The 13,646-nt window shown below is 40.2% G+C and overlaps 1 protein-coding gene across 1 annotated transcript in view; it reads left to right on the top strand.

Annotated features, from left to right (window-relative positions):
- The window catches only part of LOC103372191 (receptor-type tyrosine-protein phosphatase gamma-like), a 123,209-nt gene that overhangs the window by 12,675 nt on the left and 96,888 nt on the right, over window positions 1-13,646 (top strand). The window contains exon 3 of the mRNA XM_008301767.1: window positions 10,977-11,169. Within this exon, the coding sequence (XP_008299989.1) occupies window positions 10,977-11,169 (193 nt within the window). The remainder of the gene's footprint in view (window positions 1-10,976; window positions 11,170-13,646) is intronic.

Below are 13,646 nucleotides of genomic sequence, written 5' to 3'. Positions count from 1 at the left end.
AAGAGTGCAAACCTCGGCTCACCACAAGAGCGACAGTTACACTCCAGCATGTGTGTGTAAGGACAGAACAGACATAAGGTCAAACATTACTGAAAATGCTACTATTTAATTCTGACTGAACCTAAGCAAGAGGTTTTAGGAGAACATTTACACTTGACTGTGATAATTTTGATTTTTACAGCAGTTAGTTGTACCTATGTCTGTAACAGTTGTCATTCAAAAATCTTTTTTGTGTTACCTCTTATTGATGACATAGTTAAGGTACAAGCTCCTGGGCATTAGGAAGCTTTTACGTGGGCCAGCATCTACGATTTACACAAATGATGGCCTTTGCAGTTACATCTGACAGTTTATCCCTGAACTGCCTCATCTACAGATATAGACATACAGATGAAATAAGAAGTTTATGTACACTATATAAAAAGACATAAAAAACGTTCTTTTTTCCCCCCTCACTGCCTGATATTAAAGTAGACTAAATTTTTTCTGTTTTGGGTCAGTTAGGATTTTTAAAATTATTTCTATTTGCTAAATGCCAGAATAATGAGAGAGATTTTTTTTTAGAGAATTTTTTCTTACTGTCCTCAAAGTCAGAAGTTTACATACACTAAGATTAGTATCCCTTCAAACTTTTTGGGAAAGTCCAGATGATGATGTCATGGCTTTGGAAGCTTTTGATATGTTTATTGACAAAATTTGAGTTAACTGCAGGCACACCTGTCGATGAATTTTAAGGCAGACCACAAACGCACTGCTTCCTTTTGTGACAACATGCTAAAAATCCAAATAAATCAGCCAAGATATCAGGAAGAGAATTGTTGACCTGCACAAGTTGGATTGATCCTTGGGTACAATTTCCAGATGCCTGAAAGTTCGACGTTCATCTATTCAAACAATTAAATGCAAGTACAAACACCATGGGAATGCCCAGCCATCATACCACTCAGGAAGGAGACAGGTTTTGTGTCCTATAGATGAAGTGTTCTGGTGTGAAATGTGCTTATCAACCCCAGGACAAAACCAAAAGACCTTATGAAGATGATGGCTAAAACTGGTAAGAGAGTGTCATTATCCACAGTGAAACAAGTCCTGTACCGACATGGGCTGAAAGGATACTCAGAGGGGAAGAAGACATTACTCCAAAAACAACACAAAAAAGCCAGATTACAGTTTGCAAATGCACACAGGGACAAAGACCTTAATATTTGGAGACATGTCCTGTGGTCTGATGAAACTAAAGTTCAACTCTTTGGACAGAATGGCCATTGTTACATTTGGAGGAAAAAAGGGGACGCTTGCAAGCCTGAGAACACCATCCCTACTGTGAAGCACGGGGGTGGCAGCATCATGTTGTGGGGCTGTTTTGCTGCAGGGGGGACTGGTGCACTTCACAAAACAGACAGCATCATGAGGAAATAATGTTATGTGGAAATATTGAAGCAGCATCTCAACACATCAGCCAGGAAGTTAAAGCTTGGACACAAACTGAGGGCTGTACTGCGAAGCGAGATTAGTGGATTAGCGAGATATGTCGAGCTTAAAGCCAGAGTTTTCAGTGTCACAAAGGTGGCTCTCTTTTTGCCTTGCTAAATCTCTATGGTAGCTGATGCTGTGGCGTTAACCTGGTCGGAAGCAGGTTATGTTCAGAGTTTTGGATTTAAATTGGCTGGAAAGAGCGTCTCCCTTTAACCAAATCATTTCCTGACTACTATTTATGAGCAATACAGATTCTCTGATGAGGTAATGTGTTTTATTTGCAAACATGCTGAGTTGTGTGTTACTAATATCACTGAATAACTACCCTGTAGTTACAGTATCACACACTGTATACACCGCACTGCCATGAGAACCTGACATGTATTTCGTTTGGGATGCAGAAATCACATAAATGTGTTTTTATGTTTGACTCTGATTTGCTGTTAAGTCTGTTTACCCTGCTGGTGCTGCAGCTGATGGAACACAGATTGGAAAATGGATGATTGTACTAGTATTTACTACAGAGAATATTCAATCAATAACAATAATTTCGCTTTGATTTGGCCAAAAACTAAAGTGATTTCCTGCATTATGGGTCAGTGTCAGACCTAAATGTACTTCAATACAATAGCAGGTTTAAATATGCAAAGTTTAAAGTTTAATATGCAACTGTCAGTTGGAAAAAAGCGGCTGCATAAGTAAAATACTATATATTAACACATTTGACACACACACATTCTACCAGTATTTTTGTCTCGTACGATTTGCAGTAGCAGCGCTTTTTACTGTCATACATTTTTTTTCCCTCATTATTCTCCATTACAACTTGTTGACTGAAGCAGCGGCACACGATTGTTTAGTCCAGAAGAAGAGTCACATGACATGTTAAACGCCCTCTTTTACATGAATGTGCACAGACTTTGAAGCAGAAAACCTAAGTTGACAAAGAAAGTTGACAACCACCTTTGTGATACTCATGATTTCTGACTTACACAAGAAAAGCCTGACTATGTCAAACTTGCTTCGTACTACAGCCTTCAGGTCTTGCAAATGGATAATGACACTAAGCATACCACTAGATCAGTTACAAAGTGGCTTCAGGACAGCAAAGTTAATGTTTTGAAGTGGCCATCACAAAGCCCTGATCTCCATCCTGTAGAAATTTGCGGGCAGAGCTTAAAAGGCGTGTACGAGCAAAGTGGCCAACAAACCTGTCTCATACACCAGCCAACTATTGTGAGAAGCTTGTGGAAGGATACTAAAAATATTTGACCCAAGTCATAAGGTTGAAAGGCAATGCTACCAAATACTAAGGAAATGTATGTAATCTTCTAAATTTGAAAAAATATATTTAAAAAATTATCTAAAAAAATTCTGTCTCTCATTATTCTGGTGTTTAGCAAATAGAAATAAGTTAAAAACTTATTAAACTTCTGGTTTCAACTGTATGTGGTAACCGAATTCAGTTTAGTTCAATTTTATTTAGATAGCACCAATTCATAGCATATGTCATCTCATAGCACTTCACATAGTATAACAAAAACCTTACAAATTTTAAACAAAGAACAGAGAAACCAACAATCCAAAGTTGCCTTTGGATTCCCTATGAGCAAGCAGAACCAACAAAAAACCTCTGATGGTACAGAGTGATAGGGGTTCTCTCTCAGTGTATAATGACACAAGAACACAGCAAAATGTGAGGGCCTCAAATAGAGAATGAAAACAAAAAGATTTTTTTTAACTTAAAAAACATTTCAACTGTGTATATATAGTGCATGGCATTAGTGGATATGACCAAGTTGCTAAGCCAACAATTTTAAAATTATTGTATAAGGGTAGAGTGTTCAAATGTTTGAAACTGTAGAGTAACAACACATAGTACCAAATCATTTGCATTAACTCACACTGTTCCTGTGTAGGCTAAGGGGATTTTCTCTCTGATATGTAGATGTCGGTAAGGGCTGCCGGCCCACTATTGGCTGTCTTTTGTTTTTGTTTTTTCTTTTCTTTTTTTTTTTAATCTATGTTTTCATCTACATTCTGGAAAGCAGTCTTACGTGAAAATTTTGTACGTGATTTTTATTTTTATTTTTTTCCATCAAAATAAACACTGGGCCGCTGCTGGCAGATTCAGGGCAATAGGCCACTCTTGATCTGGTGTGTGTGTGTGTGTGTGTGTGTGTGTGTGTGTGGCTATGCTATTCATGAAGACTTGGGTGCATCTGTGTGTTCATAAACCTATATGATGTTTACATATTTGCATGATTCAGTGTTTTGTAGTACAGATGAGGTGCTATATTTTTGACTTTGACCTGAGGTCAGGGTTCACAATCCTAACAGCCTGGTTAAATAAGCTGTTACAGAGTCTCTCTGTGTTTGCCTTGATGTTGCGCTGGTGCCCTCCAGAGTGTAGCCACTGAAACAGACGGTGGAGTAGTGGGGCTTCTACATAATCCTGTTTGCCCTGGCCATGCTCCTCCTCATGTAGATGTCTTTGAGGGTAGGGAGCACTGTGCCCATAGTACACAGTGCTGACCTCAGCGCCCTCTGCAGAGCAGTGCTGGTCCCGTATCACTGGGTGATGTTCCCAGTCAGTGCATTCTCCACCAATATGGTCTTCAGTGAGAATCTGAATTTCCTCAGCTGTCTGAGGTGATAAAGGCACTGCCTCACCTTCTTCACCTGGTTGTCAATATGTTTGTTCAATTAAAGATCCTCAGGAATGTCCACTCCCAGGTCCTTGAAGCTACACACCATCTTCACAAGTGGTCTGTTAACCCCCAGTGGAGTGTAATTCCTGTACAGGCTTCTCCCAAAGTCTACAATTAGCGCATTGTTTTCGCTAATGTTCAGCAGCAGGTTGTTATTCTGTCACCACTGTGACAGGGTTGTCTACAAATTGCACAATGGTGTTAAAGCTGTTTGTAGCCACACAGTCATGCATGTACAGGGAAAAGAGTAGAGGGCTGAGGACACACCACTGGGAAGCTTTGGTGTGCACGGTGCAGGTGCTGGAGATGTGTCTGCCCAACTGGACCACTTGGGTTCTAGTGGACAGGAAATCCAGAATCCAGTCACACGGGGAGGTGCTCAGACCCAGACTAGACACCTTGGCGTAGTGTTTGGCAGATGTGATGGTATTGAAGGCTGAAAAAAATCAACGAACAGCAATCTTACATAGTCCCCTCTCTGCCTGTCCAGGTGAATGAGGGTGGTGTGCAGAACCTGGGAGATGGCATCATCAGTGGATCTGTTTGAACGGTAAGCAAACTGAAGTGGATCCAGAGACCTTTGGAGCAAGGAACCGATGTGTTTCCTGATTAGTCTCTCAAAATACTTCATCACTTCTGAGGTGAGAGCTACTGGGTTATAGTCATTTAAGCAGGCTGAAGGGGCATTCTTTGGTATAGGAACAATGATGGCTCTATTCAGGCATGTGGGGACCACACACTGACTCAGGAAGAGGATGAACAATGTTGTGAACACTGGAGATAGCAGGTCTGCACAGAGCTTCAGAACTCTCCCAGAAATGCGATCTGGACTGGCTGCCTCCTTAATGTTCACTGTCCTCAATGTTCTCCTCATGTCACGTTCTGAAACAGTGTGTTCTGCTCCAGCTGTGAATGCCGCGTTAGCTGTGTCAGTAAGCATGCTCATGCTAAAATCTGCATTAGCCTTACCTTCCAACTGTGCATTGATGGCATTTAGGTCATTAGCCAGTGCAGTGTCTGCACTAAGACAAGGGCTCTCCTCCTGTAGTCTGTGATCGCCTGCAGTCCTTGCCACAAGCTTCTGGAGTCACGTTGTTGAAATTTAGGATTCCACTTTGTCCCTGTGCCTCAAGTGTCCTTCCCTGCTTGTCTCAGGCTGTTTGATGGCACTTTGCATTTCTCCATACAGCCAGTGATGAGACCCAAATCGTAAGCAGCTGTACATGCGTTTCAAGAGGTGCGGATTGATTTATTGACCCTGGCTTCTGGTTCAGAAACATATGAACCATCACCATGGGAACTACATTATTTATCAGCTTGATGATGTAGCCTGTCACCACATCTGTAAACTTGTTCAGATCACTGGAGCTGGATTGGAATATGCCTAAGTCCACGTTACTCAATGCATCCTGCAGCTTAGCCTCTGACCGGTCACGCCAGCACCTTACCTGTCTCCTCATAACATGTTCCTCTTGTGCCATTCTTTTTTTTACACTTTGGCATAAGTAGAATGGCAGCATGGTCTGATTTGCCGAGTGAAGGCAGAGAAACTGCTTTGTAGCCTTCTCTACATGGTGTGTAGCAGTGGTCCAGAATGCTGCTCCATCTGAAAAAAGATGACATGTTGATGAATAACCTTCTTGAGGTTGGCTTTATGAAAATCCTCAGCCACAAAGGGGGCAGTGTGCAGATGTTTGTTATGGTTGCGACACAGCACGTCTCTCATCGCTTTGTTTTTTAAGGTAGTCAGCTATCAACCATTTCATTATTGTGACACATGTCAGGCAGGGAGAGACTGATGGAATCACTGAATAAGTAAATGTACTACCTCAAACCACAATTGCCCAGCAGTAGTTGCCCATGGTGGCCAGAAAGGGCTCCAAATCAGGCTAATGATAATCATACATTTGCACGAATAAAACCACATGAAATTACACTGTCAAAAAAATGGCTGCATATGTGACCATAGTGGGCAGAATCTGGAGCCCTCTATTGCACCCATTTGCTCAGGGAAAACAATCACTTGGTTTCAACCCAAGCAAACCTGTTAGAACACCTTGTTTCACAATTTCTCAACTAATTTTTAATCACACCCTGGTCCAAGGCCACTGTAAACCTTACACTAATTGTACTTCATCAAAATAACTGTATTTACCACAGTGTACTTTAATGCTGAAGTTATGCTTAAGTTGTGGTTACAGTACCATTGCATGGCTTATACTGTATCCACTCTGCTCAAGCTCAACTCTTTAGAGGCAGAAGGAGTGCCTGTATAGTCATTGTTCACCACCATACATACAGATTGAATGGCATAACATTACAAATGTTGGACTTCCCTGGAGTGGTTTGTAAGGGGGAAAAGCAGTTTTTGCCTTTCCTTTTGGTAAAAAAGCCAGGTAACTAACTACAGGTGGGGGAGCAGATATCTTTTAGCAATTGAATATAGTATAGCACAGTGGTGCATATTTTTTGCAGCTTGTGAAGTAAAGCAGATGTCTTTCATGTCAGGCTCAGACTTGTGGGTTTTGGGAGATCGCCAGGACCTTGGTATGCAAATTATATGTTAATAAATAAAAACCTGTGTTTTTTATTTCAACTTTTTTCAGTGCCATTGTTTTAATGCCAATACAACTTGTGAAATACAAACATTTCAAGTCCAGGGTTTGAATCTTTTCAGTTCAGATTTTCAATTCCAAAATTTATCTTCAACACCAAACAATGCTGTTAATGTCCTTGCCTCATAGACATCTCCTCTAATTCAAAGAAACAACATGATGGTTCCCTGCTTATTCTTTTATTGTGCAATGTTACTTCCTTCCTCCATCTTTGTCCAGGCTCAACCCTCAGGGTTTAGTACAGCTTGATAAACAGTGGGAATAAACTCTGGCTTTTTCTTTCTAATCCTTTGCTTTGACATTCAGATTTGACTTTCATCCTCAGAAAGTCAGCCCTTAAGCTGGTCACCAAAGCTGGAAGGCTGAAGTTCAATGAGAGTTTCAGAATTGTTTTACAGCAGCTTTGGAGATTTTGGATTTGCAAGACTAATGTGCATTAAATTTTAGCTCAAAAAAGATGGGGATGATTGTCAGTTCAAACAGAGGTTTCCAAACACTATCTGAAGCTGAAGTGTCATTTTAATAACTATCTACCATCAGACAAAAGTTAGCAGCATACAGTATACGCAGCAATTATTTAAATCTGGTTAACAACTTCTTGTGAAATATTCATATACATTTTGGACAATTTATGAGGCTTTTTCTCGTGCCCCCCTTAGATTCTTAAGATGCTTCCACATCAAAGCAAAATTATCTAAACTGCCCAGTGCCCACTGAAAGGTTTGTGCAATTTGTGTTTGCTCTTTACAAATATCCCTTTTAGTGACTGCTCAGATTTTGGCACCAATATACAGTTGAAACCAGAAGTTTACATAAACTGTATTTAAAAAAAAAAAACAGAGGTGTAACCTTTTTTTTTATTTTAAGCTTGCAGGCCTGAGAACACCATCCCAACTGTGAAGTACGGGGGTGGCAGCATCATGTTTGGGGGTGTTTTGCTGCATGAGGGACTGGTGCACTTCACAAAATAAATGGTATCATGAGGAAAGAACATTATGTGGAAATATTGAAGCAACATCTCAAGACCTCAGCCAGGAAGTTAAAGCTTGGGCGCAAATGGGTCTTCCAAATAGACAATGACCCTAAACATACCGCCAAATTAGTCACAAAGTGGCTTAATGACAACAAAATCAATGTTTTGGAGTGGCCATCACAAAGCCCTGATCTCAGTTCTGTAGAAAATTTGTTGGCAGAGTTGTAAAGGTGTGTGGAGCAAGGCGTCCAACAAACCTGACTCAGTTACACCAGTTCTGTCAGGAGGAATGGACCACAATTCGGACCCTTGTGAAAGGATACCCAAAATGTTTGACCCAAGTCATACAGTTTAAAGGCAATGCTACCAAATACTAAGCAAATGTATGTAAACTTCTGACTTTGAAGAAAGTAATGAGAAATTCTCAAAAAAAAAAAAAAAAAAAAAATTCTCTCTCATTTTTCTGGTATTTAGCAAACAGAAACAATTTTGGTAATCCCAGCTGACCTAAAACAGTTAATGTGTCTTTTTATACAGTGTATGTAAATTTCTGGTTTCAACTGTACATATTGGTTGTGTATGGGGGGTCACTACGCCTCAGAAATGGCAAAACAATCTTTGATAAAATTAATATGTTTTCCACTTGCATTTTCATCTCTATTTAGGCCACCTGAGCTAATTATCATGCATTTAAATCCTTTAGTCTTTTTACCTGCTTGTTCTATAACATTGCCGACATTACCTTACTCTGTCTGAACACACCTTCAGTGGCGAGAATTCATCAAAAGGTTGTTGTTTCAACTGACAATTTTAGATTAAATTTAAGCATAAGCATTTTCTCAAAAATATGTCAGCAATCCTTTTGCTATCAGTGATGTTTTGGTTTGGTCCAGGCCTTATTTTCTCTTGGGAGGTAGTTGGATGAACTACTGTAGAAGAAATGCGACAATAATGGTATAGTAATGATATAATAATGTATAGTAAAACAGAGAACCTGAACCTACTGCAATATAGCACAAAGAGAGTCACACGTGTCTGCATTGGTCGCTCACTTAGAAGTTTACCTTCATGAAACTAAATCTGCCTTTCAACTTTCCACCATCTCTCCCAATTTTAACACTCCCATGAATACAAGCTGTTTGTGTGCATTGCTTCCAAACGCATTGTATCCATCTGCCAACACAGACAGAAAGATGACACTTCAATCATACAGCGCAAATCAAAGTCTGGTTCCACATCTTGCCACCCAGCATGTGTTTGTCAAATGGCAACATGCAGAAAGAGGCCAACTTTAACATCAACCCAAAGCAGTGCAAAAATATCCACAGCTTGATAGCATGGCAGTTAACTTCAGATTAAAACAACTTCAGGAACAGTTTCACTGTGTCACATCAAAGTCACTTCTTCTTTATTTTTGGCACAGTATAAATGCAGGTCTTCAACAGTGCCAGTGATTTATCTCTTTTGTGTTCCATTTAATTTCTTGGTGCCACATCCATCTGTCCTTAGACTTCCTTCTAGTTTTCACCCAGTCAAATACTAAACTAGATCCAGGCAGGTTACGTGATTGAGTGCTCCTCCTCCAGAGAAGCAGATCTGAACTGTCTTTGGGCTGTATAAGGATGCTAAACTTGGCAAGCTTTTGGGGATTAGGGAGTAGGGCCAAGTATGTCTGAGAAAGAGAGTAGCTTTAAGAAACCGTTAGCTCCAACAGTCAGACTGGTATACTTTGTGTATTCTTGGTAGTTGGCTGTTGATAGACTTCAACATCTCCTCTGGTGGGAGACATTTACACTTTAAATCCTCAGGACCACTTTTTCCTCAAGTTTAAAACATGAAGTTGACTAATGATTTAATTGTTGGATTTACAGTCCGGGCTGCAAGGTGGCGCAGTTGGTAGCACTGTCGCCTCGCAGCAAGAAGGTTGCTGGTTCGCGTCCCGGTGGGGGCACCGGAATCTTTCTGCGTGGAGTTTGCATGTTCTCCCCGTGCAGTGTGGGTTCTCTCCGGGTTCTCCGGCTTCCTCCCACACAGTCCAAAAACATGTTGAGGTTAATTGGTGATTCTAAATTGTCCGTAGGTGTGAATGTGAGTGTGCTTGGTTGTCTGTCTCTAAGTGTAGCCCTGTGATAGACTGGTGACCTGTCCAGGGTGTCCCCTGCTTTCGCCCTAAGTCGGCTGGGATAGGCTCCAGCCCCCCCGCGACCCTAGTGAGGATTAAGCGGTGTATAGAAATGGATTTACAGTCCAGATATGTGATTTATTTATTTGTGTGCGTGCGTGTGTGTGTGTGTGTGTGTGTGTGTGTGTGTGAGTGAAGATGCTATTTAAAATTGTATTATCTAAACATGCAAAAATCCATCTGATTAGAATGTACTGTTTTGTGACCATCTGAACTGCCTCTTTGTGTCAGTATACTTGTTCAATTCACATGCTATTCACTGGTACGTAAAATCAAAGCTACAAAATACATAAATACCTTTACAAGTCACTATGTCTGAAGATCATTTCTTTACACATTATCAATCTGTTTTATCTACATACAAATAGAAATGTAATGCTTTTTTTTGGCTAACAACAGCATTGAGCAACAACCTCTTTCAGTTGTTCATCAAGGAACACTTAGACTACGCACTCGAGCTCCTTCTGATGCTGTAAATTAAAGATTAAATAAAGTCTTGTCCAGTCGAGAAACAAGCGCATTTCTGAAAATGTTAAATTATACCTTTAAGGTAAAGCCACAATGTGAAAATGTTGAATCTGTATTGCTGCTGGAGAATTATTTTGTTTTGTCCAAAGTCATTTTTACGTTGTCTGCCATCTAGATGTTTTCACTATATATATATATATATATCACCAATTCAGAATATATTCTTCACATGCTATGTCATTAGTCATGTGCTGTTCCCAGTATCTCCTTTGAATCCTGTTCTTTAATGTAAAGTCGTCTGTTTACTGCAGTGACCCAGTTTAACCCTGGGGATCATTAAAATTTCATATTTTCTCAACTTGGATTTCAATTAATTACAATGCATTGTGATACTGTGTGTTTTGTGCAGTTTTCTGTGTGATTAATGCAAAAGTCAGTAACTCAAAATAACCACAGGTTTTAAGGTCTACTCGGCACTAACTCTTCTTGTCTCGACTAATCTCTCTCCATTTCTGTGTCTTTGCCATGCTCACTCTCCTTGCTGGCACCAGTTGGAGGCTTTCTACTCGATCTTCACCACAGAACAGCAGGATCATGTTAAGTCAGTGGAGTATTTGCGCAGCAACTTCAGGCCCATCCAGAACTTGGACAACCGCCATGTCTTCAAGTCAGCAGTGAAAGACGCCTGGCTGCCTGACCTGACTGACAACAGCAGTGGGCCATATGGCACAGAGGCTTCCAAAGGTAGGGCAAGTGAGAAATTTCAAGTATATGTTTTCTTCTTTTATATTACCATAAACTTCCTCATTCTTAAACAAACAGTCTCTTTGATCCTATTCTTGTATTAATATTGCATCAAAACCCATCTGAATCTTAACTTTGATACGCACATAATAGTTTACCTGAACATGTCTTATCTCATGATTTAAACTCTTCAAACTAAATACTAATGCCAAGACAAAATTCTAAACCTTGTCAAAGTCATGGAAATTATTACATTTTACTGCTTAAAGCTATTAAAAATTCTGAATTTAATTAGTAGTGTAAATCATAAAATGTGTTTTAATGATGAAGAGCATGATCATGGTATTATATAAAAAAGCTAAATTAATAACACTAAAAACTACGCTGAAATGTTGATCTATTACATACTTTGAGTTCAAACAGGCCCTCTGATGGACTGGTTACCTGTCCAGATGTACCTTGCCTTCACCCTAAGTCAGCTAGAATAGGCTTCAGCCACCATGTGACACGACAGAGGATAAAGTGGTGTATAGAAGATGGATAGAGTTCTAACAGGAAAAAAAATAACATCATGACCTGTTTTTTTAATTTCAAACTGAACCTTCACATTGCATTGCACATTGCTCATTTTTAAGATTACAAGAGGTAAAATTTTACAATTATAGTTAACCATAAAGAGCTTGGTTTAATTTTATTGCATAGCAACTCTCATAGTACTTGGTACTTTCCTCTCTAACCACTCATCTATATATTATTATTGAGGTTCCCCCTCTTTTCTGTCTTAACTGGTTCAATATTCTTACATTACTCCTGGTGACACCTCCTAATATTAATAAATGAGAGATTTTCAGTGTGTCTCATTTGCCCATAGGAAAGTGATTCTCTTTGTGCATGTGTGCGTGAGATTAGTCTGGACTAGCTACCTGTCATTTCACCAAGCTCCCCTCACATAAGGCCGTGGGAGGTACACCAGCCTTCCTCCCACTCCTGCCTCATCACCACATACACACATGGACAAAATTGTTGGTACCCCACGGTTAATGAAAGAAAAACTCACACCAGTCACAGAAATAACTTGAATCTGACAAAAGTAATAATAAATAAAAATTCTATGAAAATTAAGCAATGAAAATCAGACATTGCTTTTGAACCGTGGCTTAACAGAATTATTTTAAAAAATAAACTCATGAAACAGGCCTGGACAAAAATGATGGTACCCTTCACTTAATATTTTGTTGCACAACCTTTTGAGGCAATCACTGCAATCAAACCATTTCTGTAACTGTCAGTGAGACTTGTGCACCTCTCAGCAGGTATTTTGGTCCACTCCTCATGAGCAGACTGCTCCAGTTGTCTCAGGTTTGAAGGGTGCCTTCTCCAGACGCCATGTTTCAGCTCCTTCTACAGATGCTCAATAGGATTTAGATCAGGGCTCATAGAAGACCACTTCAGAATAGTCCAGTGTTTTCCTCTGAGCCATTCTTGGGTGTTTTTAGTTTTGTGTTTTGGGTCATTGTCCTGTTGCAAGACCCATGACCTGCGACTGAGATCAAGCTTTCTGACACTGGGCAGCACATTTCTCTCTAGAATACCTTGATAGTCTTGAGATTTCATTGGACCCTGCACAGATTGAAGACACCCTGTGCCAGATGCAGCAAAGCAGCCCCAGAACATAACAGAACCTCCTCCATGTTCCACAGTAGGGACAGTGTTCTTTTCTTGATATTCTTCATGTTTGCGTCTGTGAACATAGAGCTGATGTGCTTTGCCAAAAAGTTCCAGTTTTTTCTCGTCTGTCCATAGGACATTCTCCCAGAAGCTTTGTGGCTTGTCAACATGCAGTCTGGCTTTTTCTGATTTGTTTTCAACAATGGTGTCCTCCTTTGTCGTCTCCCATGAAGTCCACTTTGGCTCAAACAACGACAGATGGTGCGATCTGACACTGATGTACCGTGACCTTGGAGTTCACCTCTAATGTCTTTAGAGGTGGTTTTGGGCTCTTTTGTCACCATTCGTATTTTCTGTCTCTTCGATTTGTCATCAATTTTCCTCCTGCAGCCACGTTCAGGGAGGTCGGCTACAGTCCCATGGATCTTACATTTCTGAATAATATGTGCAACTGTAGTCACAGGAACATCAAGCTGCTTGGAGATGGTCTTATAGCCTTTACCTTTAACATGCTTGTCTATAATTTTCTTTCTAATTTCCTGAGACAACTCTCTCCTTGGCTTCCTCTGGTCCATGTTTAGTGTGGTACACACCATGTCACCAAACAGCACAGTGACTACTTGTAGCCCTACAAATAGGCCCACTGACTGACTACAAGTCTGTAGACACCTGTGATGCTAATTAGAGGACACACCTTGATTGAACATGTCCCTGTGGTCACATTATTTTCAGTCTTTTCTAGGGGTACCATCATTTTTGTCCAGGCCTGTTTCATGAGTTTATTTTTTTAAATAATTCTGTTGAACCAC

The sequence above is a fragment of the Stegastes partitus genome, unplaced genomic scaffold, assembly GCF_000690725.1.
Source record: "Stegastes partitus isolate 25-593 unplaced genomic scaffold, Stegastes_partitus-1.0.2 Scaffold1709, whole genome shotgun sequence".
Classification (NCBI taxonomy): Eukaryota; Metazoa; Chordata; class Actinopteri; family Pomacentridae; genus Stegastes; species Stegastes partitus.
The sequence above is the reverse complement of the archived record's forward strand: the minus strand, read 5'-3'. Positions and strand labels throughout refer to the sequence as shown.